The sequence below is a fragment of the Paroedura picta genome, chromosome 7, assembly GCF_049243985.1.
Source record: "Paroedura picta isolate Pp20150507F chromosome 7, Ppicta_v3.0, whole genome shotgun sequence".
NCBI classification, from domain to species: Eukaryota; Metazoa; Chordata; class Lepidosauria; order Squamata; family Gekkonidae; genus Paroedura; species Paroedura picta.
Window position 1 is genome coordinate 102,446,620 of NC_135375.1, and position 24,355 is coordinate 102,470,974.

Below are 24,355 nucleotides of genomic sequence, written 5' to 3' on the forward strand. Positions count from 1 at the left end.
TTTGGCTCTGTCAAAGTGTTTGGGGGCTGGCTGGAGGGGTCTTCCTCTGGCGCTTTTTCAGCCTGCGAGCGCGGCTTTGCGGACCTGTGAGTCGACCCCAACCTGGTCAGCAGTGGGATTATGAATGTCCACAGGGTTGGCAAATTCACCCACTCGAGGGGGGGGAGAGATAAGTTGAAGCATCTAGGCTGTTTGACTTTTATTCCCCTCTTCTCTTAGGAAGAATTTTTAAGCTGACAGTGTGATGTGGTTAAGAGCGGCATCCTCTAATCTGGAGAATGGAGTTCGATTCTCCATTCCTCCTCCACATGCAGCCAGCTGGGTGACCTTGGGGGTCAGCTCTGTCAGAGCTCTCTCAGCCCTACCTAGCTCACAGGGTGTCTCTCAGGGGGGGGGGGAGGAAGCGAAAAGTGTTTGTTAAGCCTCTTGGGGACTCCTCTGGATAATGAACAGCAGGATATGAACAATCTGCTTTTGTCAGCATGCAATATTTGGCTTTGTTTTGATTGCTTCTCCTCTTCTTCCTCTGGTCTGCATCAGCTTTGCCAAAGAAGCATCGTAGGCCGGCAGTTCTGCTGTCAAAACAACACCTTACAACTGTGGGGAGTGTGCTGGGGGGGGGGGGGATTTGAGTGAATCTTCCATACCAACCTTTCATCAACTGTGGGGTAGATTGGCAACCTGGTGTGAGAAGAAACACCTTGGATAGGAGAGTGGAAAGGATTGTGTGTGGGTTTCATGCCGTAAGGGGGTTCACTCCCATTTAGGCCTAACAACATAGTTCTGTGAAGGATCTCTAAACTCGAGCTTACATGTTAGCTGTAACAGACTAATGCGGGTGGCCCACTGCAGTGCAGAAATTGGCACACAATCCCAGGACCTGTCTTGCATTTAAGGACGTAGATACAGATATGATCAGATGTATGCTGATGAGATGCTGCACTTTGTTCTACCTGGATGGGAGTCTTGGAAAGTATTTACTGGCTTTTGCCAGAAGTGTAATTCTACAAAGGAAATAGGCAGCTGGTGGCATGGGGCGATAGGGTTGTGAGTCTCCTGCATAGTGCAGGGGGTTGGACTAGATGACCCAGGAGATCCTTTCCAACTCTTATGATTCTATGATCTTTTGAAAAAATTGAATACAAAGGCCAGCCTTGCTCAACTCTTACCATTGAGAAACGCCAGGCATGTTCTTCAGGCTTCGAGAAACCCCAGAAGTGGTGCATTTGTGCAGAACATGGTTGGGAAACTTAAATGTATCCACACCCACTCTGGTGCCCTCCCCTTCCCACTCACTCCAGGTCCATCATTGGCCAATTTGGAAAGGGGGGAGAGAGCAAGAGCACGCAGGTTGACATGACCATATATGGCAGGGGTAGTCAAACTGCGGCCCTCCAGATGTCCATGGACTACAATTCCCAGAAGCCCCTGCCAGCAAATGCTGGCAGGGGCTTCTGGGAATTGTAGTCCATGGACATCTGGAGGGCCGCAGTTTGACTACCCCTGACATATATGGTCATATCAAATGTTTAACCAATTGAAAAAATAATTTATTTGTAATATATATTTTTTTTAATTGGTTAAACATTTATTGAGTGCTATGACTCCCACCCATTAGGGAAGCCCTTCCAGGACTGTCAAGAAACCTCAGGGTTCCCCAAAAGCCTGGCATAAATGCATCCCCATTTGCCTACCCGCTGCCCACGTTCCTAAATATTCTTTGCTTCCGTATATGTATAAAAAGACTCTTTTAATCCGTGGGCAAAAACTGGAGAACTGGTCAGATTTCTCTATAAAGGTTATCAAATTTATAAGGAAAAATAAGTAAAAACTCCATGCAGAACAATAGAAGCAGCACTTCCTGGCAGCTTTTGAAATAGGAGCGGTCGTGTTCTGGGATGGGAGAGACCTCTGGTTCAGATCCTGGGCAGCTGCTACCCTATTTGTGTAGGTCACAGAGTGAGGGACCAAGGGGCTGGTTGAGGCTCAGGCAGCATCGGGTGATCAGTGATTTGTATGTGTAGCTGTGTTGTTCTGTAACAAACCGGCACCTTCCTGGTTGGTCTGCATCTGTGTCCCTTCACAAGCCTTGTCGTTCAAAGGTGTTCCAAGATGGATTTCTTTCATCTCTCCTGTCAGGTAAGTTGGTGCCAGAGAGCAGCATTGGAGTTGAGTGATGCTTGACCGGGATTCTGGGCTTGCATGCCAGCCTTTCAGAACTGTGATGCACCCCAACCCCGTTCTGGGAATTGTATATTTTATGCCACTTTTCGCTACCTAATGTAGCCCTAAAGTGGCTTACAAACTCCTTTTCCTCCATCTTCCCATAACAGACACCCTGTGAAGTAGGTGGGGCAGAGAGAGCTGTAAAAGAATGGTGGAGAGCTCTAAAAGGACAGGCCCAAGGTCACCAAGCTGGCTGCATGCAGAGGAGTGGGGAATCAAACCCCTGCGTCACATACGGTTGTGAGCTCTGGGATGGGAAATTCCTGGAGACTTTGGGGGTGGAGCCAGGAGTGGCCGGAATTGGAGCAGGGAGGGTCTAATGCTCCACTCTCCAAAGCAACCATTTTCTCCAGGAGAACTGATCTTTGTCGCCTGCAGGTAAGCTGTAGAACTGGGACCTCCCCAGGTCCCACCTGGAGGTTGGCATCCCTCGCATCCGCCGTCCTGGCCCCTGACTCAAGATCCATTTGGGGCCGGACGCTGTCAGGTGGCTTGAGCCGGGGCAGAAGGTGGCCGCAGGAGATGTGACCCCTCCGTGGCCTGGGGCGGGCTCGTTTGCCCCCGACTGGCAGCCCCCAAGTTGGCCGTCCAAAAGGAGAAACGCGAGCAGCCATTCCAACTTGGAGAGGACGGAGCCGGCAATTTCTCTACAGGATTGGTCGCCGTGGCCGGAAGAGGTGGACCAATCCAGGAGGAAGGAGACTTCGCAGCCAATCACAGGGCGGGGGGAGGCGGGCGTCCTGCCGGGAAGCGGAAGGAACGCCGCCGCCAGGAGTCCTCCACGTGGGAAGGGTTCTCCCCGCGCGTGGAAGGCGAGATCATGGGGCGCAAATTGGACCCGACCCAGAAGGCGAAGCGCGGCCCGGGTCGCAAGGCGCGCAAGCAGCGCGGGGCCGAGCAGGAGCTGCGTCGATTCCTGCCGCCTGGTGAGTCCCCGTCGATGGCTGGTCCGAGCCGCGCAGGGAGGGAGGGCTGCCCACTCTGGGTTGAGAAATACCTGGGGAAGACCGTCCAAGAGGTCTAATGCCCTGGAATCCCACCTTCCGCAGCAACCACTTTCTCCAGCAGAACTGATCTCTGTCGCCGGGAAAGTACTTTCAGTCCCGGGAGGGCTCCGGGCCTGGCCTGGAGGTTGGCAACCGCAGGTTTCCCTGTGGAGGTGCCTGCCTACCCCCTGTCAAAATAGAAGCGAGAATTTTGCAAATGTAAACTGTCCATATCTCCATTAGGGTCTCTGCGACCCGTCTTGCGCGTTTGCGTCAAGACTGCGTCCGGTTTAGGAGGACCTTTTAAGAAATTGAACAGTCGGACCTAACTCTGCTAAGCAATCCACCTTTCTGCCTTGAAGGGAATAGAGAGAGCCTTACAGGATCAGGCCTACCCCTGAAACACCAGTCAAAATGTATAGGAATTGTCCAGGCTATTTCAAATCATTAATGGATCTTTTTATTTCTTCATTTCATAATAATTCAAAACTTTGTAAATCATCATAAATCACAACCAAAACGGGTTCCTAGGTAAATAATATCCCATTTTCCCAAACTTCCTCAGTGATTGTGATCCTACGTATTTTCTTAATGTTTTCACTGCTCCATATTAATTGTCCCATGGGCTCTGCACTCATCATGCTTTTAAGTCTTAATTAGCTAGACCTGAAACAGGCTGATTATATTATTATTATTATTATTATTATTATTATTATTATTATTATTATTATTATTATTATTATTATTACTCACTTTATTACCCACCGCTCTTGGCAAGCTGGCTCATGGTAGGTTACACAACAATCCAATATTTTATAACCCAATCATATTACGGAAAATGCAACAGCAGCATGGCCGCAAAAGTAAAAAATATAAGCCCTCCCTATAACAGAAGGATTACTAGCCAGGGCAGTGAAGGTGTACAACACTGCCCACATCAATGATGGTCACAACACAGTGGCATATCTTTCCAGAGACGGGGCCCATTTGAGATCTCTCTGCCACTGGCCTCATCCACAGACCTGGCAGAAGAGCTCCGTCTTGCAGGCCCTATGGAAAGCTCTCCCAGGGCCCACAGCTCTTCTGGGAGCTCTTTCCCCCAGGTAGGGGCCAGGACCGAAAAGGCCATGGCCCTAGTTGAGTCCAGGCAAGCTTAACTGGGGATGACCGACCAGTTGGTACCCTCAGAGCGCAAAACCATACGGGGGACATAGGGCAACAAGCGGTGCCTCAGATACGTGGGTTCCAGACCTCGAAGGACTTTAAAGGTCAAAACATTGGCCCTGATCCGGGCTGCAACCAACAACCAATGCAGCTGCCTCAGCTCAGGCTTGGATATGGGCCCTCTAAGACAGGGGTAGTCAACCCGTGGTCCTCCAGATGTCCATGGACTACAATTCCCATGAGAATTGTAGTCCATGGACATTTGGAGGACCACAGGTTGACTATCCCTGTTCTAAGGTGTTCCTGGGAGGACCCTAACAGCTGCATTTTGTACCAGCTGCAATTTCCAGGTCAGGGACAAAAGCAGGCCTGTGTAGAGTGAGTTACAGAAGTCAGTTCTGGATGTGACCGCCTGGACTAGATGGTCCATTGGCAATTGACCGCTTTTTGCACACCCCTTGGGTTAATGGTGCGATCCAGTACTTACTTGTAAGTTCTGCTGGATACATGTGTGTATTTACATACAGACACACAAACCTATCCTGTTCTCTCCCCACCGGGCAACCGAAGCACCTTTACAAAGCTCCGGATCGATTTAGCAGCAGAAATGGGAAAAAAAGAAAATGTAGGTCTAACTCCAAGCTGGACCAGGATCCAGGGTTGCCAACCTCCAGATGAGACCAGAAGACCACTTGGAATTAAAGCTTCTCTCTAGGTGACACAGATCAATTGCCCTGGAGAAAGTGGCCACTTTGGGGAGTGGACTGTGTGGCATTAGACCCCACTAAGGTCCTGCCACTCCCTCCCCACGTCTCCACCATTGCCTTAGACGCCGTGGAGTTCTTTGGAGCAATCCTTAAGTGGCATTGGGACTCTTTTTGGCTAGTGAAAAGCAGGGTGTAGAAAAACAGTCCTCCTTCCTTCACTTGTCCCCTAAGAACAGCAGCCAGGAACGTTCAATGTTTTCTCCTGCTAACTTCCATGAAATTGTTGATCCCTCCCCCCAGATCCTGAAGACGGGGCAAGGAAGCTGTCCAGCCATGCAAGGAGAAGGTGAGTTGGTCAACCTGGGGCTGCTTATTCCTCTTTTTCCATTGTGCTTCCCACCAGTTGTAGATTTTTTTATGTCGGTGTCAGGCTGTCAGTTCCCTTTCTTGTTGAAGGCCAAAGCTTTCCAAGGTCTTGGGCAGAGAAGTGCCTTTCTGTCATATGTGCCCTCCTGTCTTTTGAGGGAGAGTTGAGTTAGAAATTTAACCTAAAATCACCCCCCACGCACACAACGTTCCTAACATTCCTTCTGAACCTTCCCCCTAGCTCCCAATTGCAAGTTTTTATGGCCCAGAGAGTCCCTCGCTGTGAGAACTTGCTCTTATTTGCCCGTGTCCTTGGTCTGTCTAGTAGGTGCTGGAAATTTGCTGCCTAAAACAACCAGCAGGACAGACTGGATGTCTCCTAGTATTCACGCCTTTTAGATCAAAGGACTTTCCTACATGAACCCATCTTCCTGCCTAAACTGCCTCCTATATATACTCCCAAGGGGGCTATCTATGTTTCTCTCTGTCAGTGTTCCCTGCATTTGCTATGCCTCATCCTGTTTCACCTTATGGAACCTTTCAATAAAGACTGTCTTCTTAGCACCACATTTGTCTGGAGCAGCTCTGTACGAGGGGGGTCTCTTCTGGTCGAGTGGACTAGCCCAGGGGTAGTCAACCTGTGGTCCTCCAGATGTCCATGGACTACAATTCCCTTGAGCCCCTGCCAGCATTTGCTGGCAGGGGCTCATGGGAATTGTAGTCCATGGACATCTGGAGGACCACAGGTTGACTACCCCTACGGTTCATGACACTTTCCCAGGATCTGCTTCTAGAGATCTTCTTACTGGAGTTGCTGTTGTCTGGAGCTGCTGGCATACGTTGCATAGCAAATGCAGGTTACAGTGTGAGCCTAGAATCTGGGAAGCTCCAGGTTCAAATCCCTGCTCTGCCACAGAAGTTCGTCGGGTGGCCTTCGGACTATCATGTACCCTGAGGCTAACCTACCTTGCAGGAACGTTCCACGCCTAAAAAGGGTGCATGCTATTCCTGAGACATGGCTTCTCGTGCGCCCAAAGATACAAAAAGAAATCAAATTAAACATTGCTTTCATAATCCTTCATAGTGAGAGGTGTAGAGATTGTAACACCAATGGGGAACAGTGACCATAATGCTGTGAAATTCAGGTCAATGGAAGATAAACCCTAGAGCCCCAAACTAGTTTCTGAATGAGGAGCTGGTTATTCTTAGTGTTTAATTTTTAGAATTTCAATAGATCATTAATAAATTATCTATGTATTTTTTAACATGTTGTGAATTGCCTCGAGCCCAAGGGGGAAGAGAGGTGGTCTAGAAACTGACTAATAATACTAACCAGTAACCACTGACAATGTTGTGGCTCATTGATTTAAGATCAGTTCGGTAAGAATGTGGGTTCAAATCCTGGTGTTTGTCCCCATGGAGGGAGAAGAGCCAGGAGCATCTGAAAAAAAAATTGGGAAGATCTGTACCTTTATATGACTAAGGTCCCAGAAGGATCTTGGTTAGTGTGGCTGAGAAAAAGATCTCAGACCTCTGTTAGAGGAAGCTGTATTTAGTTAGGTGGATTGTGCTCTTACCTGGTAAGAGGCAAAGTGAAGAGAAATACATCTTTTTGCTGTTCTTACCGCACAAAAGAAGTCATGAAAGTAACCAAACGAAAGTGGGGAAAATGTCATGATTACAAAAAACAACAAAAATAACTCATAACTTTTTATTTCCTTTCGTTATGCCAAGTGAGTTGGTACAGTACAGCCAATAAACAGTGAAATAGGATTTGCATTGTAGAACCAACCAGTAAGGTCAAAATCAGAGAAATAAACTGAAGCCTAAGTAGGGGAGAATTGTGTTCTACCCTTCATAGGCTCATTTTCCTTATTTTGACTTTTGGGTTCTTGATTTTTGTTTGGATCAGGATACGTTCCCCTTTTCATTCTGAACCAACCAGTAAACCAAATTAGAGTTAGACTCGGTGCATAATTATCGCCCGGTTGACAAGGCCCAAGAATCGGTTGACGGCATATGGAGGTTCACTACAAACCATAAACGCTGATGATTTGCCTGTTTTAAGGACCTCTATTTTCCTGGAATGTATCGCTTCTGGTATTGACCATGTTTCAAAAATAGCTTCTTGAGTGCATCGGTAGCTGTTTTCCAAAAACTCAAATAAGGTAGCCCTGCCCCCATCACCCATCTCCTATTATGATAGCAGGCTAGAACAAAATCATTTAAAAAAAATTAGGCAGGTGGTTCAGCTATCTTGGCCTTGCTGAGAAATCAGTAATGCAGTCAAATGAGTTTGCATCTTAGCTTGTGCATGGCTTATTTTGGTGCTTTCTGAGGCGCCTTGGAACCCTCTCTGATTGTGGGTTTTTTCTCCTCCCAGGGCTGCAAAACGTCGAATCCTATCTGCCAAACTGCCAGCTGGCAAGGCTGCAGGTGCGCTCCTGGAATCGGCAGGTAAGGAGACGGCCAGTCGGACTGGGGGTTCCGATCTTGCAGCAGGAATTCACGCTGGCTGCAGCTTTCAGGGGAAAGACAGAAAGGGAACAAGTCAGGATCCCGAAGGTCGAGCAACCAATATAGGTTATGATTAAAATACAAATATTTTTCATGAAGTGCACAATAAGCACATTAAAAACGGCATTACCACAAAAGAATCACAGCCTGGGCAATGTTGCATGTGCAGCCTTAATGGTTGCACACAGTACGATCCTAGACCAGGGGTAGTCAAACTGTGGCCTTCCAGATGTCCATGGACAACAATTCCCAGGAGCCCCTGCCAGCGAATGCTGGCAGGGGCTTCTGGGAATTGTAGTCCATGGACATCTGGAGGGCCGCAGTTTGACTACCCCTGTCCTAGACCAAATGAACCTCAACTCAGAAGGGTCTTCACCGGTCGTCAAGTAAACAATATGCACACATCTACAGCATAATAACAAGACTTGGTTGGTGGCCTAAGAATAAGAAAACATGACACTCCCCACAATATCTGTTCTGCATAATGTATTTCTGGTAAGGGCTTGGAGGAGGAGCATGTCTCATGGCTTAAGTGCCACTCAGGGCAGCTGTCCTACCCCTGAGTACCTCCTCATCCAACCGGCTTGCCTGTGTGTCCATCTTCTGTCCCTCACCCCAACCACCCTCTCCTCCTCCCACTTCCCTCCACGGCTCAGAGTCTGCAGATCCCTGCTGTGTTAGAGCTGCCCCTGCCGGTGAGTTTCCTTCCTGGGCGCCTTCAGCCTGCAGCCTTTCCAAATCCATGGGGGGGGCGGGGAGAGAGGCCATCCACAGAGTTCTTCCACCCTTGCCCCCCAATCTAGCACCCATTGGATTCCTGAATGCAACAGGCTTGGCCCCTGGCAGCATAATAATTTGAGGCACAGAGCTCCTGATCACAAATCAAAGTAAGCAAGAACCACCGTTCTGTCCAGGACCAAGGTTCAGTCCCGACTGAGCATCCTTATGTGTAAACCAAAAGACAGTGAAAATTACAGCTGGCTAATCTGTAGGGCAGGGGTAGTCAAACTGCGGCCCTCCAGATGTCCATGGACTACAATTCCCATGAGCCCCTGCCAACGTTTGCTGGCAGGGGCTCATGGGAATTGTAGTCCATGGACATCTGGAGGGCCGCAGTTTGACTATCCCTGCTGTAGGGTGTTTGAGGCCAAAACCAAAGGTGTCCCCCCCCCCAATGACTTGCCTCTGCGTAGCAACCTTGGACACCCTTGGCGGTCTCCCGTCCAAGAACTCTGTTCAGTCTAGTCCTGGCGGTTAGACAATCCTTGGATCTTTTAGCTAGACTACACATGGCATACGATCAATCAATCCATCCCTCTGCGGAGCTCAGGCGTGGGTGCGTGCAGTTCCCGGTTCCTTAATGCCTGTATTGAGTGAGGGCATTTCCTGAAGGGCCAAATAACCTTGAAGAAGCTTGGCCCTCAATTGCTCCTTGTGGTCCCAGGAGAGCTGCTGCCAATGGGCGCCAAGAAGCGAGCCGCCTCACAAGATGGCCGCCAGGAAGGCTTCAGTGACGAAAACGCGGCCTGGCTGACCCCCAGCTCTGCGGACAAGAGGCCCAAGCTTGAGGAGAGCGAGGAGGATGCCTCCAGCGGCAGCGAGGAGCAGGAAGAGGCCCGCGTGAGCGACGGGGAGGAGGGAAGTGATGATGGGATGGTGGACGATTACGGAGCTTCGTCTTCTGGCGACGAGGAGGAGGTAAGAGCGCCTGTTTCAGTGGCTGCCATAGATTAGATGGGGGCATAGAAAGGAGACATGGGTGCACATGGGGAAATGAGTGGCCAAGGCAATCTGCAACTGAAAGAAAAGGACCCAGCAACCCCTTGAGGTACTGATGTAGAGCCAGCTTGGCTTAGTCATTAAGAGCAGTGGCATCTAATCTGGAGAACCGGGTTTGATACCCAACTCCTCCACGTTGCAGCCAGCTGGGTCACCTTGGATCGGTCACAGTTCTCTCTGAGCTCACTCAGCCCCACCCACCTCACAAGGTGTCTGTTATGAGGAGAGAAGAGAAGAAGTAAATCTAAGTCCTGCTGGATGGCTTTGGGCCGGCCACATGGAAGAAACGAAGCATTCTACTTAAAGGGAACTCTGTAAGCGCAGACGACAAGGGGCTGCTATGGGAGTCTCTTCTGACACTGTTCCATGGAACAGATTTATCACTGTTGCTTTGCACACCTGTTGGGGATTGTTTGCCCCGATCGGGCCTAGAAAAGTACATGTGTTACTAGAAATAGCAGTATCCATTTTTTTCACAGTTTGAGTGCACCTGGAGGAATGAATGTTCTGTGCTGAGCCAGCGTGGTGCAGTGGTTAAGAGCAGCAGCCTTTAATCTGGGAAACTGGCTTTGATTCCCCACTGCTCCTCCACATGCTGCCAGCAGGGTGACCTTGGGCCAGTCAGTTCTCTCAGAGCTCACCCAGCTCTGCCTACCTCACAGGGTGTCTGTTGTGGGAAGAGCAAGGGAAAGGTGTTCGTAAGATGCTTTATGACTCCTTTGGGTAAGGAAAAGCAGCATGCAGAAGAAAAAAGAACACTCCTCTTGTTCAATGTGGAAAGCTGGGTTTTATAGCAACTCATTCCATAGCTGTTTGTAATATCTTTACAATTTGTTCTGTTCTATGTAATAAATAGATCATTAGTTTGTAGCAATTTATCACTGACCACTGAGGAACATGATAGAGGCCTAAACTCACGTGGGCTGTAGATTCCAGAGTTCATGTTGCCTATCTGAAAGTGACTCATTGGATTTCTGTATTTTGGGCATTCTCCTGTTGATTAATTTATCCACGTTAATGGAAGATGCTGTATTGAGGTGCTGTGTGTCTTTAGCTGTTGCTTTAACCTTTGGATCGTATTGCTCCGTATGCCTTAAAAATGGATGTAGCATTTTTTTTTTTTTTTGCCTCCACTGTTAATCTTCGTTCACTCTGGCTTGTTTGTTTCTCAGCCTCTCGGATTTCAAGGCTGAGTTTCCACTACCCCATCCCCACCCCAATTCTTCTTCTTCTTGGTTGTCCATGCCTTCACTGTTTCTTGGAGATGTAAACCTGACTGCTATGTACAGATCTGGGGAAATTAAACCGACCTAGGCTGTAGCTCAAGCTGCAGATTATTTGTGCACACGTGCATGCGTCTCTGGTATGCAGATCTGTGCCCTCTGCAACGTCTAGCACCGGAAGTAAGAGCTTTGTTTCCTTTCTTCAGCTCCTGCCCATTGAGCGAGCAGCCCGGGAGCAGAAGGGGTGAGTAGTTCCGGAGGCCGCCTGGCCCATCATGGTCACCTTTATCCTGATCAGAGGGCTGCAGAGTTTCCTTCTTTCCCCTCTTCTCCTTCACTACCCTTGGTGGCAGGGACTCCTGCTCAAGGGCCTCTCTTTCTTGGATGCAGGCAGGATCTCAGTGAGGAAGACAGTGAGGAAGAGGAGGAGAAGGAGGAGGAGGAACCACCCAAGCCGGACGAGAGCCAAGAAACGGACCTGCAGCTCAACGTGGAGGCCGATGACCACTTTGTGCTTCCCAGTGGCCAGGAGATAGAGAGAGAAGATATCCTTGCTTTCACGGCGGTGCTGAGGGTCTGCTTAGATGGTGGGCGCAGGTGGTGGTGTGCTCCCATGTGGACAAAAGGCCTGTTTTGGGACTGCCCCTCCCTAACCCCGTGTTTCATTATGTTTCCTTGGGCAATGTTCTGTTTTCTTCCTCTTGCGCCCCCTGGTGGCATGTTGGAAGGTTGGAGCAGCCCAATGTGATTTTTCTCTCTCGACCAGAAGCTGCCCCTGCAGCAAAGCAAAATTTGACTCTGGTAGCACCCTGGAGCCCAACGATATTTGGGGGGTGGGGGGTGGGGGAACAAACTTATGGGAGTCAAAGTTCATACCCTCCCCCCCTCCCCAAATCTTGTTGATCTTGAAAGTGCGGCTATGTTCGAACTGAGCTTTTCTGCTGCGGACCCCATGGCTACACTCCCAAAACTGTCCCCTGGAGTGATATCGAGATCCTTGAAGTGGCTTGTCTTACAAATCGGTTTTAAGAATCGCTGGTGTTATGCCCAGGAGGTGGGGGGAGGGTTGTTCTCAGCCAGAGAACATCCTCCAGTTTCAGGAAGGCCCTTCTGCCTTTCCAGAACTGAGACCCACTGAGCCACAAAAGGGGGCATGGGGGACAGGAAGTCATGTGACATCACAGTCACATGACAGGAAGTGGGGAAGCCTACTTTGTTACAACTGTCGGCAGCAAACCAAGGGGGAAACTGAGGTGGAGCACTTGGAAGTGAAATGTGAAGGGCAAGCCATGAGGCGGATGTGGATCAGCCAAGAAGGCCAATGGGGGAAGTCCTGGTAGCCTGGGGGAGCTGCCCCACTGCAGAAGGCAGGCCCGCATGTGAGTCACTAAAGCCAGAAGTGGGCAGGAGAGGCAGCATGGTGCTGTTCTCAAAGGTTAAAGAGCAACGGATTACAATAATCTGGAAAACCAGGTTTGATTCCCCACTCCTCCACATGCAACCTGCTTGTTGACTTTGGCTGCGTTACGGTTCTCTCAGAGTCCTCTCAGCCCCAGTTATCTTGACAGGGCGTGGAGAGAGGAAGGAGAGGCGATTGTAAGCCCCTCTGAGACACATGAGGTCTGCTAGTCATACCTTGGGCCAGTCACAGCTCTCTCCGCCTCACCTGCTGCACAGGGTGTCTGTAGTGGGGAGGGTTGGGGAAGGTGATTATCAGCCCCTCTAAGACTCCTTCAGGTGGTGAAAAGTGGGGTACAAGAGCCCGGCTCATTTTCCTTAACGGCCTCTGCACCCGCTCAGCCCCCCGACCTTCAGCTCCTCCTCCAGCGCATCAAGGACAACGTCGAGGTGCTCCAGAACTTTGGTGCCAAGCGGGAGGAAGGCCGCTCCCGGCAGGAGTACCTGGCCCTCCTACGCCGGGACCTGGCGGCTTACTACTCCTACAGCGACTTCCTGATCGGCAAGATGATGGAGCTCTTCCCGCTGTCCGAGGTAGGCTGCCGGGAGGAGTCGAGCAATATCTGACTGAGTCTATTCTGCCTTTCCCTTTCGGTGGCCAGGCAGATGGAAGCAAATGTCAGTAAGGTAACCTGAATTGGATCTAGGGGCTGTTGAGTATTGCCAAGAGCCAGCGTGGTGTCGCAGTTGAGGGCGGCAGCCTGGTCCGGAGAACCAAGTTGGATTCCCCACTTCTATTCCACATGAGGACTGCTTGGGTGAATTTCGGCCCGTCACAGTTCTCTCAGAGCTCTCTCAGCCCCAACTGCCTCCCAGTGGGCCTGTCATGAAGGGAAGGGGATTGTCAACTGCTCTGAGACACATGAGGCCTGTGACCCTTAGGCCAGAGAGGAAGGGCAAGGGATTCTAATCCCCTTTGAGACACATGAGGCCTGCTGGGTGACTTTGTCTAGTCTCTCCGAGCTCTCTCAGGTCCAAGCAGGATACAAAAAACCAGCTCTCTGTGCAGAGTAAAATTTTGTACATATGTGGTAGAATGCATCAGGGCAATGAAATATTGGAAGAAGAATTGCTGTAATGATTTCAAAAGTAGTTACGTATAATATTGAAATATTGAAATTATCCTTACTGAATCGCATAAGCTTTATTCCTAAGAAGCAAACGATGGTTGCTTTATACACCGTTACAGCTGCTAGATTGATGCTGGTAGGATTGTGGAAGATGAAGAGAATTCCAACAAGATATTAAATAGATAAAGTGAAGGAATACAGTGTACTTGTTAGGCTTACTGCTTTACAGAGTCATAGAATCATAGAGTTGGAAGGGTCCATAGAGGCCATCTAGTCCAACCCCCTGCTCAATGCAGGATCAGCCTCAAGCATCCATGATAAAGATCTGTCCAGCTGCTGCTTCAAGACCATAGGTGGGAGGAAACTCACCACCTCCTTAAGCAGCCGATTCCACCGTTGAACTACCCTATGTGGAAAAAAAATGTGGATATCTGGTCTCCACATAGTTTAAGGCCTTTACTGCGGGTCCTCTCCTCTGCTGCCAGCAGGAACCTTTCCCTGCCCTCCTCCAAGTGACAACCTTCCAAATACTTCAAGACAGCAATCCTGTTCCCTCTCATCCTCCTCTTCTCCAGGCTGAACATTCCCAGGTTCCTCAGCCTTTCCTCACAGGGCTTGGTCCCCCAGAAAGAGGAAGATGGTACAGGATTTCGATCTAGTGTGGCATGAAGTTGTGTTACACATGGAACAGACTGTGTAACTTTTCTTTAAAAAGAACAAATTTAGAGTCCCGGGGCACCTTTGAGACCAACACGTTTTTATTCAAGGGATGAACTTTCGTGTGCATACAGACTTCCTCAGAGACAATGTCCATTTATCCTTTTTAAAAAATAGTCAAAAATAAAGTCCAGCTCTCTGCTGAACTCTGACCCCCCCTTTCTTTTCAACCGGGGGAGGTTCTCACCTTTTCATTCAGTCCTTCTGTCCCCCCTTTCAGTTGGTTGACTTCTTGGAGTCCAATGAGGTTTCCCGGCCAGTGACTCTCCGGACCAACACTCTCAAAACACGGCGTCGTGACCTGGCACAGGTGAGCAGAACTGCGATGTGCCTTCCTTCCTTCCTTCCTTCCTTCCTTCCTTCCTTCCTTCCTTCCTTCCTTCCTTCCTTCCTTCCTTCCTTCCTTCCTTCCTTCCTCCCTCCCTCCCTCCCTCCCTCCCTCCCCTCCCCTCCCCTCCCCTCCCCTTCCCTTCCCTTCCCTTCCTTCCTTTGCCCTTCTGTCCTGGTCCAGAGGCCTCACTGTCTCCCTCCTTGATCCTACAGGCTCTGATTAATCGCGGGGTGAATCTCGACCCCTTGGGGAAGTGGTCCAAAACAGGCCTCGTTGTCTACGACTCCTCCGTGCCCATCGGTGAGTGAGAGGCAGGTTGGCTGCCCCTCCTCTTCCCTTACCCTGGCTCCATTTTGCCCTGTCCTGGTGGCTGATTTCTCACTGTTTCCTTTGTGCTTTACTACCAGGTGCCACCCCCGAGTATTTGGCTGGGCACTACATGCTGCAAGGAGCTTCCAGCCTTCTCCCAGTCATGGCGCTTGCCCCCCAGGAGAATGAGCGCATTTTGGACATGTGCTGTGCCCCAGGAGGCAAGACCAGCTACATAGGTACCAGCGGAGGGAGAGGTTGGGCGGGATCAGAGGGTTGTCTGATCACTATGCAGAATTGTGGGGTTAGAAGGGGCAGGTTGGGCTCAGTAAGGGGGGATTCTCTGATTTGTATGGAGAGTGGCTGGGCTAGAGAAGTGACTGAGCTGGCCAAGGGGGGATTCTCTGATTTGTGTGGGGACTGGCTAGATGAGGCAGGCTGGGCTTGGTAAGGGAGGATTCTCTGATTTGTATGGAGAGTGGCTGGACTAGAGAAACAATTGAGCTGGGCAAGGGAGGGATTCTCTGACTGCTTAATCAGGGCAAGAGTTATTCTCTGATTTGGTGAGATTGGTGAAGATTGACTCTCTGACCAAGGCCAGACAAAGGGGATTCTCTTACTTGGTGAGGTTGGGCAAGGGGGATTTTCTAATTTGTATGGAGAATGGCTGAACTAGAGGTACAGGTTGGGCTGGGCAAGGGGGGATTCTCTTGTTTTTATGGATCAAGCCTAGGCTAAAGAGATGGGAGAATAGCCAAGGCTTTAAGGCTGAGAGAGTGATGGTGGCCAGGTAGCGCCCGGCAGCCTTTTGACCTCCCTCTACCCACTGCCTTGACAGCTCAGCTGATGAAGAACACGGGTGTGATCCTGGCTAATGACAGCAGCGCAGAGAGGTTGCGGAGCGTGGTGGGGAACCTGCACAGGCTTGGGGTCACCAACACGGTTATGAGCCAGTGTGACGGGCGCCAGTTCCCCAAGGTACGTTACCAGGAGAGGAATGATGGGTAGTGCAACGGACTTACAGTGTGCAGGGAAAGGGGGCCAGGGTAGCCGTTTTCACAGCTGCCAATTATGTGCACAACCTTTTCCTAAAATCTCCTGATAAACTTACTTAAGCTGCTGAAATGTCTGCTGTACCTGGTACCCCCCTGGAGATGCAAAGCTGTTACATCTTCATTTACATCTTCAATGTATTTTAGGGTGGCTGGCCCAAGGTCAACCAACGACCTTCCAAGGCAGAGCGGGGATTTGAACCTGGGTCTCCCAGAATCAAGCCGGATACACTCTAACCACAACACCGTACCGGCTCTTGGCTTTTGATCCTCCTGCCTTGTCTAGTTGCCTTTTCTTTCCTCTGCGGTGGGTGGGGAGGGGCCTGCTTTCGACCTGCATCTCTGCATTTAATGAAATGTATCTGGGATACCTGGGTGGGGAAGGCAGGCGACCCAAGTGTGTGTGTGTGTGTGTGGGGGGGTTTTCCATGAGAGAAACTTCACTTGCCACTTTCTGTTCTTTAGAGGGATATTATTTGCACCACCTTTCAAGTGATGGCTTTCGTAGCTCATGGCTAAAATGAATCAGTGAAAGGCTACAGTGGATAAGTTTCTCCTAAGAGTTCTTTAGCCAAATGGGATATTTTCTTGCACGAAAGCTGATTATTAAATCTAATAATAATATATATTTTTTTAATGTATATGCTGCCCTTCCAGTGCTCAGGAGCATTTAAGAGCATTTAAAACAGGCACAAAGGTTGCAGTTAAAAAAAAACAGCATTTAAAGCAGGTACAAAGATTAAGATTTAAGAACATTACAGTTCATAATTCATATAATTGAAATGAATTCATGCCCCCAACTAAAATCCCAAACAGGAGTGTTATGGCTAGAGCAAATGGGGCACTGGCTGTAGAGAATATAATGTTCCTTATATTATTTGGCTCTTTCGATTCCAAAGTCTCCATCTGCATACTGTAAGTTTTTAACAGTTCCCAAATATAGAATACATGTTTTCAACGGCCTTGACATGAGGGGAACTGGTGGGCAGGTTTTCAGGGATTCCATTTCTTGAGTGGTTTTGCAGTTGCAAATTCAGGAATCTAGGCACTGTTTCTTTATTGATTATGATGATAAACATAATGCCATGCACACAACTTGCATCCAGAAATGAAAAACATGTGGAAAACTTTCTCATCACCTTTTTCTGATACCCTAATAGTCTGTCAGCATTGGTATTGCTTGCTCTGACTGGCAGCGGCTATCTAGAGCAGGGGTAGTCAAACTGCGGCCCTGCAGATGTCCTTGAACTACAATTCCCATGAGCCCCTGCCAGCAAACGCAGTTTGACTACCCTTGATCTAGAGTCTTGGCTGCTATGTCCTATCTTGTGATTCTTTTTACCTGGTGATGCTGGGGATTGAACCTGGGACCTTCTGCTTGCAAAGCAAATGCTCCACCGCTGAGCCACAGCGTCCCTTAGGGTGCTTCTTTTCTGTCCCTAGGTGCTGGGAGGGTTTGACAGAGTCCTGCTTGATGCTCCATGCAGCGGCACAGGTGTGATCTCCAAGGACCCATCGGTTAAGACCAATAAGGTGAGCCAAGTCACAACTGATCTCTCAGGAGTCTGGATTTGCACGTGGAAAAAAAACGGAGCAGGGCTCAGAGCTCCCCACCAGCTTCCCGTTTGATTTTTGCTTTCACTGATCCCGTTGGCAGACGTTACAGCCTGCTGTTTGACCCGATTAATCAGTCAAAATAATTCATCTTGCCTGTGTTCAAGACTTGCAAAGGGGCCTTTTTGGGAGCACCGCAGGAAGGGAGAGAAAAACTTGCTCTTGACAGGAAGAGGAAGGCAAGGAAAAAAATTCTTAATATTTTTTTTAAATTCTGTATTATTTCATTTATCATATGGTGTGCGTAGCTTAGCCAGAAGATTTAAGAATTCTCTGGCAGCCAGGCAAGAGATGTTCGGAGGTGGTTTGCCATTTCCTGCCTCCGCATCATGACCCCCCCAGTGGTCCTGGGAGGAACTGCCCCCCAAATACTTCAAGGTCACCCATCCAAATACTAGCCAGAGTCGGCCCTGCTTAGCTATTTCTTTATTTAGCGCATGGCATGTGTGTCGGGTAGCCAGGAGATCTGGGATAGCCTGGCAGCCTGGCAATGAATGTTTCCTGCCTCCCTGGGTGTTTCTTGGTGGAACTGCCACCCAAATCCTGGGAGTTCTCCCACTGAAATAGTTGCCCGGGTCGACTCTGCTTAGCTTCTGAGATCTGACAGGATTGGGTTTGCCCGGCTGACCAGATCAGGTCCACCCCCCATTGAAAGCCACCCATGCTCTTGGCCCCTCCCTATATCCACTGGCAGTGAGTTCCGCAGATTACTCATGGAGTAAATGGTGCCCTTGGGCCTGCGCTGTAGCCATTGCTGCCTTAATGGACTCAGCCACAAACTGTTCCCGGCACTGCAGTTGAAGCAGGGAACTGGACACTCCCACTGACCTGGGGCTGGCGTTCTTGCCTGGTTACTGCACCTGGAAGATGGGGGTAGCCTGGACACTTACTCCTGCCTCAAACTGCCTCCTTTCTCTCTTCTCTGTCCTCCTCGGGCATGGCAAGGAGGCGTGACCAGCTGACATCACTTCCGGCCTGGTTCCGGGGCTCCTTGAAGCCTGGAAAATATTTCAGGGGCTCCTCCACGGTCAGGTTGAGGCCAGGTTGAGGCCAGGGAAAGGCAGGTCTGCTGGGTCCCTCCTCTGGTTGAAGCATCCACCAAGTCTTTTTTTGGGGGGGTAGGACAAAGATTTGTTGGAATTGTATAGTGCTTTATGCTTTCTGTTGTAAACCGCTGCCAGCTGGCTGGACCGAGAGCTGTGGTCCATCAATCAGTGGTTGGAAAAGGCTGCTATGACCATTACATCACCCTGGGTGCTGAGGTTTTATTTTTTGGGGAGGTATTGAATCGGTTGTAGACAGCTTTGAGGATCATTTGACGGGAGGGGAAAGGTTATCCATTTTTGAGAGATACTGATTTACCCGGGATTGCAAGACGTTGTATGGGAAATAGTTTTTTAAAAAGGAGTGATCAGGAGTCTTGTAGCCCCTGAGAGATGTACAGATCTTTTACTCTGCTGGAAGACTTTTTGGGACTGAAGCCTCCCCCCCCCCCTCCCCGATTTCCCCCGCTTCCTCTTCCAGGACGAGAGGGACGTTTTGCGCTGCGCCCACCTGCAGAAGGAGCTGATCCTCAGCGCCATCGACTCGGTCAACGCGGCCTCGGAGACGGGGGGCTACATCGTCTACTGCACCTGTTCGGTCATGGTAAGGCTCTCTTCCTCCCCCTGCCCCGGGCCAAGCAAGGGAGGGGGTCCAGATCTCCGCCAGACTCAGGACGCTCTGACTGCTTCTTCTCCCTGCCGGCAGGTGGAGGAGAACGAATGGGTGGTGGATTACGCCCTGAAGAAGCGCAACGTCCGCCTGGTGCCGACGGGGCTGGACTTTGGCAAAGAAGGGTTTGTCAGGTGGGTGTCTGGAATCCTGAAGGGGAGATCCTCTGCAGAACTACCCCTAGTCAAAGCCTATTGATTCCCACGGGATTAGAGCCGAGGCGGTGGGTGGCGGCACGGCTTAGAGACCAAATTGGAAGTGCAGGCAGTGGCTCCAGTGTGGACCCACAGAGCTGGAAGGGGGCGTACGGGCCATCCCCTTGCTCAATGCAGGATCAGCCCACAGCAGGCAGGATAAGAATCTGTCCAGCTGCTGCTTGAAGACCGCCAGTGAGGGGGAGCTCACCACCTCCTTAGGCAGCCCATTCCACTGCTGAACTATTTGGACAGTGAAACTGTCCCCTCGCCCCTGATATATAGCTGGTACCGTTCTAGTTTATAGCCATTACTTCCAGTCCTATCCTCTGCTGTCAACAGAAGCTGCTCCCTGCCCTCCTCCAAGGGACAGCCTTTCAAATACTCCAAGATAGCGGTCCCCAAATTTTCTCAGGTCAGGGACCGCCTCTGGAGTGAGGGAAGAGCTGACGGCCTGGTGCTGCGAAAACGCGCACGCGCAATTGCCGCACATGCGTGTTTTCGCCACCAGATGGCGCTAACACATATGCGCGGCAACAGCGCGCATGCGCATTTGCGTCACCGCCATGCCGGCAGCTGTGCCTGCCTCTTCCCTTCCTTCTTGCTGCTGGCGGGGGAAGGCAGGCGTGGCTGGTGGTGGCCTGGTACCGTGGCCTTTGCGGCCCGCCACCGGGCCGCGGACCAGGGGTTGATGACCCCTGCTCCAAGAGAAGCCATCCTGTCCCCTCTCTGCCTTCTTTTCTCAAGGCTGACCATCCCCCTCAGCTTTCCCTGATAAGGCTTGGTCCCCAGGGCCCGGATCGTTCTCAGCGCTCTCCTCTGAACCCTCTCGATTTTGTCCACATCCGCTGCTTTCCCCAGGGAGGTTGTGACCCTTTCCCTCTTTGGATTGCAACTCTTAGGTTTAAAGAGCGCCGCTTCCACCCGTCCTTGAAATCCACCCGCCGCTTCTACCCTCACACCCACAACATGGATGGCTTTTTTGTCGCCAAGCTCAAGAAGTTCTCCAACACAATTCCAGCAGCTCCAAAAGGTAACGGGAGTGCCACCCCATCGCCGGCGGTGTTTTTCGGCTGACCCCTCCCCTCCCCTTTAACGTTCCTGTTCTTGAACTGGGAAATCCATTTCCCAAGCAGAATAAATTCTCAAGCTGCCGTCGGCCATGGTGCTCCAAATTCTTAAGCACAGATTGGGTGGAGGATTAGCTCAGCGGGAATGTCCTTTTTTGCAATACAGTGAGCCAAGCTTGCCTTATTGGCAATTCTGGCCCAAATTGGGGGTCCCCAAATTGGGGCTGGGGGTGCCGGGGTGCCTGCCAGCATCCTCTATGATCCCCACCAAGGGTTTGTAGATTTCTTAAAATGTTCTTTTGGCAGCAGCTAGTTTTTTATTTATAGTATGGCGTGTGAAGTATGTAGCCAGGCGATCTGAGTATCCTCCGCCAGCCAGGCTAGGGACGCTGGGAGGTGGCTTACCAGTGCCTGCCTCTGCATCGTGATCCCCAGCATTCCTTGGGATGAACTGCCACCCCAAACCCTTGGGCCTGCCACCCAAATACTAACCAGGGTTGGCCCTGCTTAGCTTCTGAGATCTAACAGCAGAAGAGAGAACCCATCCTAGGCTATAATTGACAGTTGAACAATTTAACAATGAATCAAAATAAAAAATACAGTTTATCTTATCTCTTCTTGAATGGAAAACAAACAACCAAAAGACAGCCTTTTGACTAAGCTTCCCCATACCTTTGAGCGAAAGGCCAATATATAAATTGTTAAAATTTAAGTGAAGAACAATAGATCATATAATTAGTGAAGGACTAGATCCTCAGCAGATACCAGTTGGAAACAACCCCCGATGAAAATGCCACATTGAGAACGGTACCAATCTGGAGGCCGTTTTGGTTGCTTGTTTACCATTCAATAAGAGATAAGATAAACTGTATTTTTATTTTGATTCATTGTTAAATTGTTCAGCTGTTAATTGTAGCCTAGTGTACATTCCCTCTTCTGCTGTTATATTCATTTAGAACCATCCTTTTTTCGTGGTGTAGCTTCTGAGATCTGGCAAGGAGCTGTCCGGGTCAAGGTACCAAGCCAGCCAGAAGAGATGTAGGAGATCTGAGGGCTGTCTGGCTGCTGGGCAAGGGGCGTTGGGGGGTGGTTTGCCCTTGCCTGCCTCAGTATCAGGGACGAGCCCCCCCCCCCAGCGTTCCTGGGAGGAGCTACCACCCAAATCCTCAGACCTCTCCCATCCAAATACCATCCAGAGTCAGCTCTGTTTAGTTTCTCAGATCTGATGGGGTCGGGCTTGCCTGGGCTATCCAGGGCTGGGCTTAGCAGCAGCTGCCACCACAACACGCGGGTCTACATTGGAGCTCAGCAGTGGCAGTCATCTCGTGGCTGGCAGGGCCGCCTCCTGTGGCCGCATCTGGGGTTTTTTTTTTTTTGCTGCACCCACCGTGTAGTGTTAGACTTCCAGATGTGCCCGCAGGCTCAAAACGGTGGGGGGGGCCCTGGCCCAAATGAAGCCCTTGTCCCCTTTTTCGGGGGAGTCTCCCACTCTGCTTAAGAGTAACCTGTGACTCCACCTGGACCATAAGCGAAAGATCCAGGAGAGCTGGACACTTCAGTTGGGGTGGCCGTAAATTGCTCTTGGGGCCTTTTTGAGGCTGTTTTGGCTCTGGTAGGCCCTACAGTTGGGAAGGGAAGCAAATATTAAATGTGATATTTCTGACAGTGAGGGGCCACTTTGTCTGCAAAGGTCACCTCTTTGAACTAGATATTACCCGAGTGTGTTTAGAAACGGCAGGTTAATCAACTGGAAATTATTATCAGTCTGCCAGGCCAAAGTCATGGAGCTTTGGGCAGAAATGAGCCAAAATCTTCCTCTTTAACTTGGATCAATCAGCGTTGGGGATCACAGGAACAGAGAGCTGGAAGGGGGTCCTAAGAGTCATCCAGACCAGCCCGTTGCACAAGGCTAACGCCCCCCTGACCATGATCCCGGCTTCTCGCTTGGGCCCTGTCGGTCTCACCTGTTCATTCTGCTTCCAGATGAGGAGCCTTCTGAGGAGCCGGGCATCCCGTCTGCGAAGGCGGAATCTGCCCCGACGACCACGCCTCTGCCGGCTGGGAAGAAAAAACCAGAAGGGCCGAAAGGCGTCAAGAAGCAGACGGCTAAACAGGCATCTTCGGCACCGGCGGCCTCCAAAACGCAGCCTCAAGGAGAGCCGCAAGTGAAGAAGCGGAAGAAATGGGCGCTGGCCGCACGGCGAGGCTCCTTCCAGAAGCGGCCCAGGCCCTCCAAGGCTGCCCAGCTCTCGCCCGGAGGGAGGAGAGCCCAGCAAGCCCCGGGCAAGAAGCGCAGAGTCCCCCGGAGCCGCCGGTAGGGGCTGCGCATGGGCAAGGACTTGCCTGGGGCCTTCTGCCTGGGGCCACTAAGACTGGTGGGGGGTCCCACCCAAGGCTTATGTTCTGGTGGTACTTTGGCCAGACTGGCCCTTGGGCGCTTTCCTCAACATGCACAGGGCCCCGTTTCTATTATTTAAATTGAACTCTTTAGTCGCTCTCTCTGAATGAGGTTTGTCAGCCATTAAAAAATTTTCTATTTGCTCACGCTGTGTTTTTGCGGATGTCTGGCGGAAGGCTGAGTTTCTGACCCTGCTGTTAACTGCCCAGTGCCTTTGCTGGCAGTCCCGTCCCAGGCTTCGAGGGTCTCCTCCCAAATATCCGCCTGCCTGTTGGGAATCCCTGTCTTTCCGCCTCGGGTTCTCTTTTGGGTCCGCCTGGGGAGGGTCACTTCCCATTCGACCTGATCCGGAAGGCAACTTTCCCCACCTTGTTCTCTGAGCATGAATACTGCAGACAGAGGTTTGTATTGTCTTAGAAAACAAAGTCAAGATGTGGAAAAAAACATACAGAAACGAAAAAGGGGTTGGCGGTTGCAGGTTTCCCAGGCCGAAAGTCTTCACCGGTTCATTGCAGAAGAGGTTGCTTATGATAAGTATCTATACCAGCAGTCCTCAACCTGGGGCTCGTGACCCCGTTAGGGGTCGATCGACCCCCTTTTCCCAGGGGTCACCGAGGCCGCCTCCTCCTCCACCCTCAACCCAAAGGGGGCCGTGGCATTAGAAAGGTTGTGAACCATTGATCTATATATTACTGAGAGTCAGTTTGGTTTAGTGGTTAGGAGTGCAGACTTGTAATCTGGCATGCCAGGTTCGATTCTGTGCTCCCCCACATGCAACCAGCTGGGTGACCTTGGGCTTGCCACGGCACTGATAAAACTGTTCTGACCGGGCAGTGATATCAGGGCTCTCTCAGCCTCACCCACCCCACAGGGTGTCTGTTGTGGGGAGAGGAATGGGAAGGCGACTGTAAGCCGCTTTGAGCCTCCTTCGGGTAGGGAAAAGCGGCATATAAGAACCAACTCTTCTTCTATATTAAAAAAAACAGTAATGTAACAGGGTATTTGAAACAAAAAGCATTTCTCCACACCACCGCCTTCATCACAACTTCCAAAACACTACCCATAAAATACAACACACACACACAATACCTTTATTGGCATCAAGTATAAAATACAATAATATTGCTGTGGGCATACATTCATATCCAACATTTTAAACTTCAAATTCCTTTTTCTTTTTTAAAGAGTCCTGCTGGTTTGAGTTGAAGCCCCCGTGCTTCGCAAAGCTGTTGGGTGAATTTTCACATCCCTGTCTTCCCTACAGACCCCAAATCTTTGGTCTGTTTTTCTCCCGTGTTGGAGATTCCATCTTATTACTCTGTCATCTTAGTCTTGTTCCCCCCAACTTCAAATTCCTTGACTAATCTGTTTTACATCCACACAGATTTCACCTTGACTACTTATTCGGTATTGTTATAGTGTATTTTTGCCACCTCTGCCTACTCAGCGTAGGTTTTTACA

The 24,355-nt window shown here is 50.3% G+C and overlaps 1 protein-coding gene across 1 annotated transcript; it reads left to right on the plus strand.

Moving 5' to 3' along the window:
* The first annotated feature begins 2,940 nt into the window (after window positions 1-2,940).
* On the plus strand, window positions 2,941-23,040 carry NOP2 (NOP2 nucleolar protein). Its single transcript, XM_077345825.1, has 16 exons — window positions 2,941-3,152; window positions 5,384-5,429; window positions 7,833-7,906; window positions 9,411-9,664; window positions 11,175-11,212; window positions 11,359-11,513; window positions 12,761-12,960; window positions 14,434-14,523; window positions 14,757-14,844; window positions 14,952-15,092; window positions 15,692-15,831; window positions 17,349-17,438; window positions 19,044-19,166; window positions 19,269-19,366; window positions 20,329-20,459; window positions 22,480-23,040. The coding sequence occupies exons 1-16, from the start codon at window positions 3,047-3,049 to the stop codon at window positions 22,812-22,814; spliced, it is 2,109 nt and encodes a 702-aa protein (XP_077201940.1). The 5' UTR covers window positions 2,941-3,046; the 3' UTR covers window positions 22,815-23,040.
* The last annotated feature ends 1,315 nt before the right edge of the window (window positions 23,041-24,355 follow it).